The sequence below is a fragment of the Dipodomys ordii genome, unplaced genomic scaffold (assembly GCF_000151885.1).
Source record: "Dipodomys ordii isolate 6190 unplaced genomic scaffold, Dord_2.0 Scaffold150, whole genome shotgun sequence".
Lineage (NCBI taxonomy): Eukaryota > Metazoa > Chordata > Mammalia > Rodentia > Heteromyidae > Dipodomys > Dipodomys ordii.
The window spans coordinates 5,137,926-5,140,470 of NW_012267366.1; the positions used below are offsets into that span (position 1 = coordinate 5,137,926).

At 49.8% G+C, this 2,545-nt stretch overlaps 1 protein-coding gene across 1 annotated transcript in view; it reads left to right on the forward strand.

Moving 5' to 3' along the window:
- Nucleotides 1-434: 434 nt before the first annotated feature.
- Syap1 (synapse associated protein 1) overlaps nt 435-2,545 on the forward strand; it is a 33,897-nt gene continuing 31,786 nt past the window's right edge. The window contains exon 1 of the mRNA XM_013032200.1: nt 435-759. Coding sequence (XP_012887654.1) covers nt 564-759 — 196 coding nt within the window. The 5' untranslated portion in view covers nt 435-563. The remainder of the gene's footprint in view (nt 760-2,545) is intronic.

Genomic DNA, 2,545 nt, shown 5'->3' on the forward strand with positions numbered 1-2,545 from the left:
AGCCACAGTGCCACTTCCGGCTTTTTTTTTCCTGCTTATGTGGTGCTGAGGAATCGAACCCAGGGCCTCATGCATGCAAGGCAAGCGCTCCACCACTGAGCCACCTTCCCAGCCCCTCTGGGTTAGTTTTGACTAGGGCCCAGAAAGAGGCCTAAAGACATCCATTTCCACCAGGACCAGCCCAGCCGGACTAAAAAGGGCAAATCACTACCCAAGCTGCTTAGAAGCAATTTTAAAAAAAAAATAGCTTACTCAGATCATCCTAGTGCAAAGATTCGTCTTTTCCCTACCAACCTAGAGGAGTAGGAAAAGAGACAGGACTGGACGACGCGGGTTCCCTGCGCACAACACCTACGTCATGAGCCACGTGACAGGGGCGGAGCCCTCTAGCGGGTACTGCGCGTGCGCGGTCTGGAGTAACTACGTCATAGAGGTGTGCCCCAGTGGAGCTGCTGCTTTAGCCACCTTCCCATTTCCGGTCAGCTCCCTGAGAGCGTTAAACAACTGGCAGCTCCGGCTCGGGTTTCCGTTGAGGGGGCCGCGGTGCGGGCCCCTGGGGCGGGATGTTCCGAGGGCTAGGTATTTGGTTTGGCTTGCCGCAGCCGGAGGCAAAAGACGAGCAGGCCCAGAGACGCGAGCAATCCACGGGAGACGCTTCCAAGCGGACCCCGGAATCGGAGAAGGAGGCGGAGTCCGCCGAGCTGGAGCAGCCTCTAGACGGAGAACAGGAGCTCCTCCAGCAGGCCAAAGGCCTTGGCAGTGAGTCTAGGAGTTGCCTCTGGGTGCGAGACCCCCTGATTGGGAAGAACGGTCGCGCAGAGGGTGGGGGGACAGGGAGGCGTGTCTTTCGATTTGTTCTCCTAGTAGCGGGAGACTTTGGTGCGGATCTAGGCAAGGTGGAAGCGTCACCTGGCAAGCAAGTCCTGTCCCTGAAGTTTCTGATGCTACCTACGTTCTGCTTCATAATGCTCATATAGTTTGACAGCAGAACGAAGCCGTCTGGCACGACATCTTCAAGTTTGACAAGGAATTTTTGTTGTTCCAACTCACCAACTTTCACCCTTAACTCCGCCCAGGGACCCCCCCCCCCCGGGACCGTTGAGGAGCTTGAATCGGTGGTTTAAAAAACAAACCAAAGAAAACTTGATTTTTTCCCCTTCGAGCAGCCTAAAAGTTGGGGTCTCAACTAAACTAGCCGGGTTCACAGAACGGTTCTCTTTTTACCCTTCTGCTGGTAAAGGGTCTAGCAATCTATACAAGTCCCAGTGGGATATGCTTTGTGAATACTACCTCACTTTATCTGTTAAGCATCCCTAATGCCTTAAGGTTATGAATAAGCCCAGCATAATACTGAAGTGTAATTTGAACTTTGATCCCTCTAACTTCAAAGCCCACGATCTAGTTTACTGTCTAGTTGGGGATGGAGGAGGGCTGGACTGTAGGCATAAAGAATATAAACAGTAGCCCATTATAGAGATGCTTTGGAAGTCTTAATCAAAAAAGAATGACTTTGAAGACTATAATAGTAACTGATTATAAAGACACTTTGAAAGACTTAATCAAAAAAGAGTGACTTTGAGGCAGTGAGACCTACAATAGGTGAGCACTAAAATTGGGGAAACTACAGCAAAGATAGCTAGTAAATGTAGCAAGTTTTAAGGATTCACTAGACGGGAGAGACAAGCCTAAGAGTGAAGGAGAAACATTTCAGTAAGAAAGGCCCAACTGTCAAGCGCAGGTGGCTCATACCTGTAATCCTAGCTACTCAGGAGGTTGAGATCTGAGAATCACAGTTCAAAGCCAACCCAGGCAGGAGAGATTCTTATCTCTAATAAACCACTAGAAAACCAGAAGTGGCACTGTGGCTCAAGCGGTAGAGCCCTCACTTTGAGCTGAAGAGCGCAAGGAGAGCACCCAAGCCAAGAGTTCAAGCCCCACAACCAACAAAAAAAAAAAAAGGCCCAAGTGAAACTGGATGCCTGTGATTCAGGCCTGTAATCCTAACTACTCAGGAGGTTGAGATCTGAGGATCACGGTTCAAAGCCTGCCTAGGCAGGAAAATCTGTGAGACTCTTATCTCCAGTTAACCACCAGAAAACCAGAAGTGACACTGTGGCTCCAAGTGGAGAGTGCTCACCTTGAGCTGAAGAGTTCAGGGACAGTGCCAAGGCCCAGAGTTCAAGCCCCACGACCGACCGACAAAGAAAGAAAGAGGGACAGAGAGAGGGCAGGAGAGAGGGAGGGAAAAGAAAAGCCTGAATGTGCACAGAAGTACTGTAGGGCTCAAGGGGTAGAGAAAACAATCATAGTCTCAAATTGGGAGCCCCAGGCTCCCAAATACTGCACAAAAGAAATAAAACTGAGTGCTGCAAAATAAAATAAAAATAAAAAAGGAGGGCTGGGAAGGTGGCTCAGTGGTAGAGCACTTGTCTTGCATGCATGAGGCCCTGGGTTCGATTCCTCAGCACCACATAAGCAAAAAAAAGAAAAAAGCCAGAAGTGGCGCTGTGGCTCAAGTGGTAGAGCGCTAGCCTTGAGCTGAAGA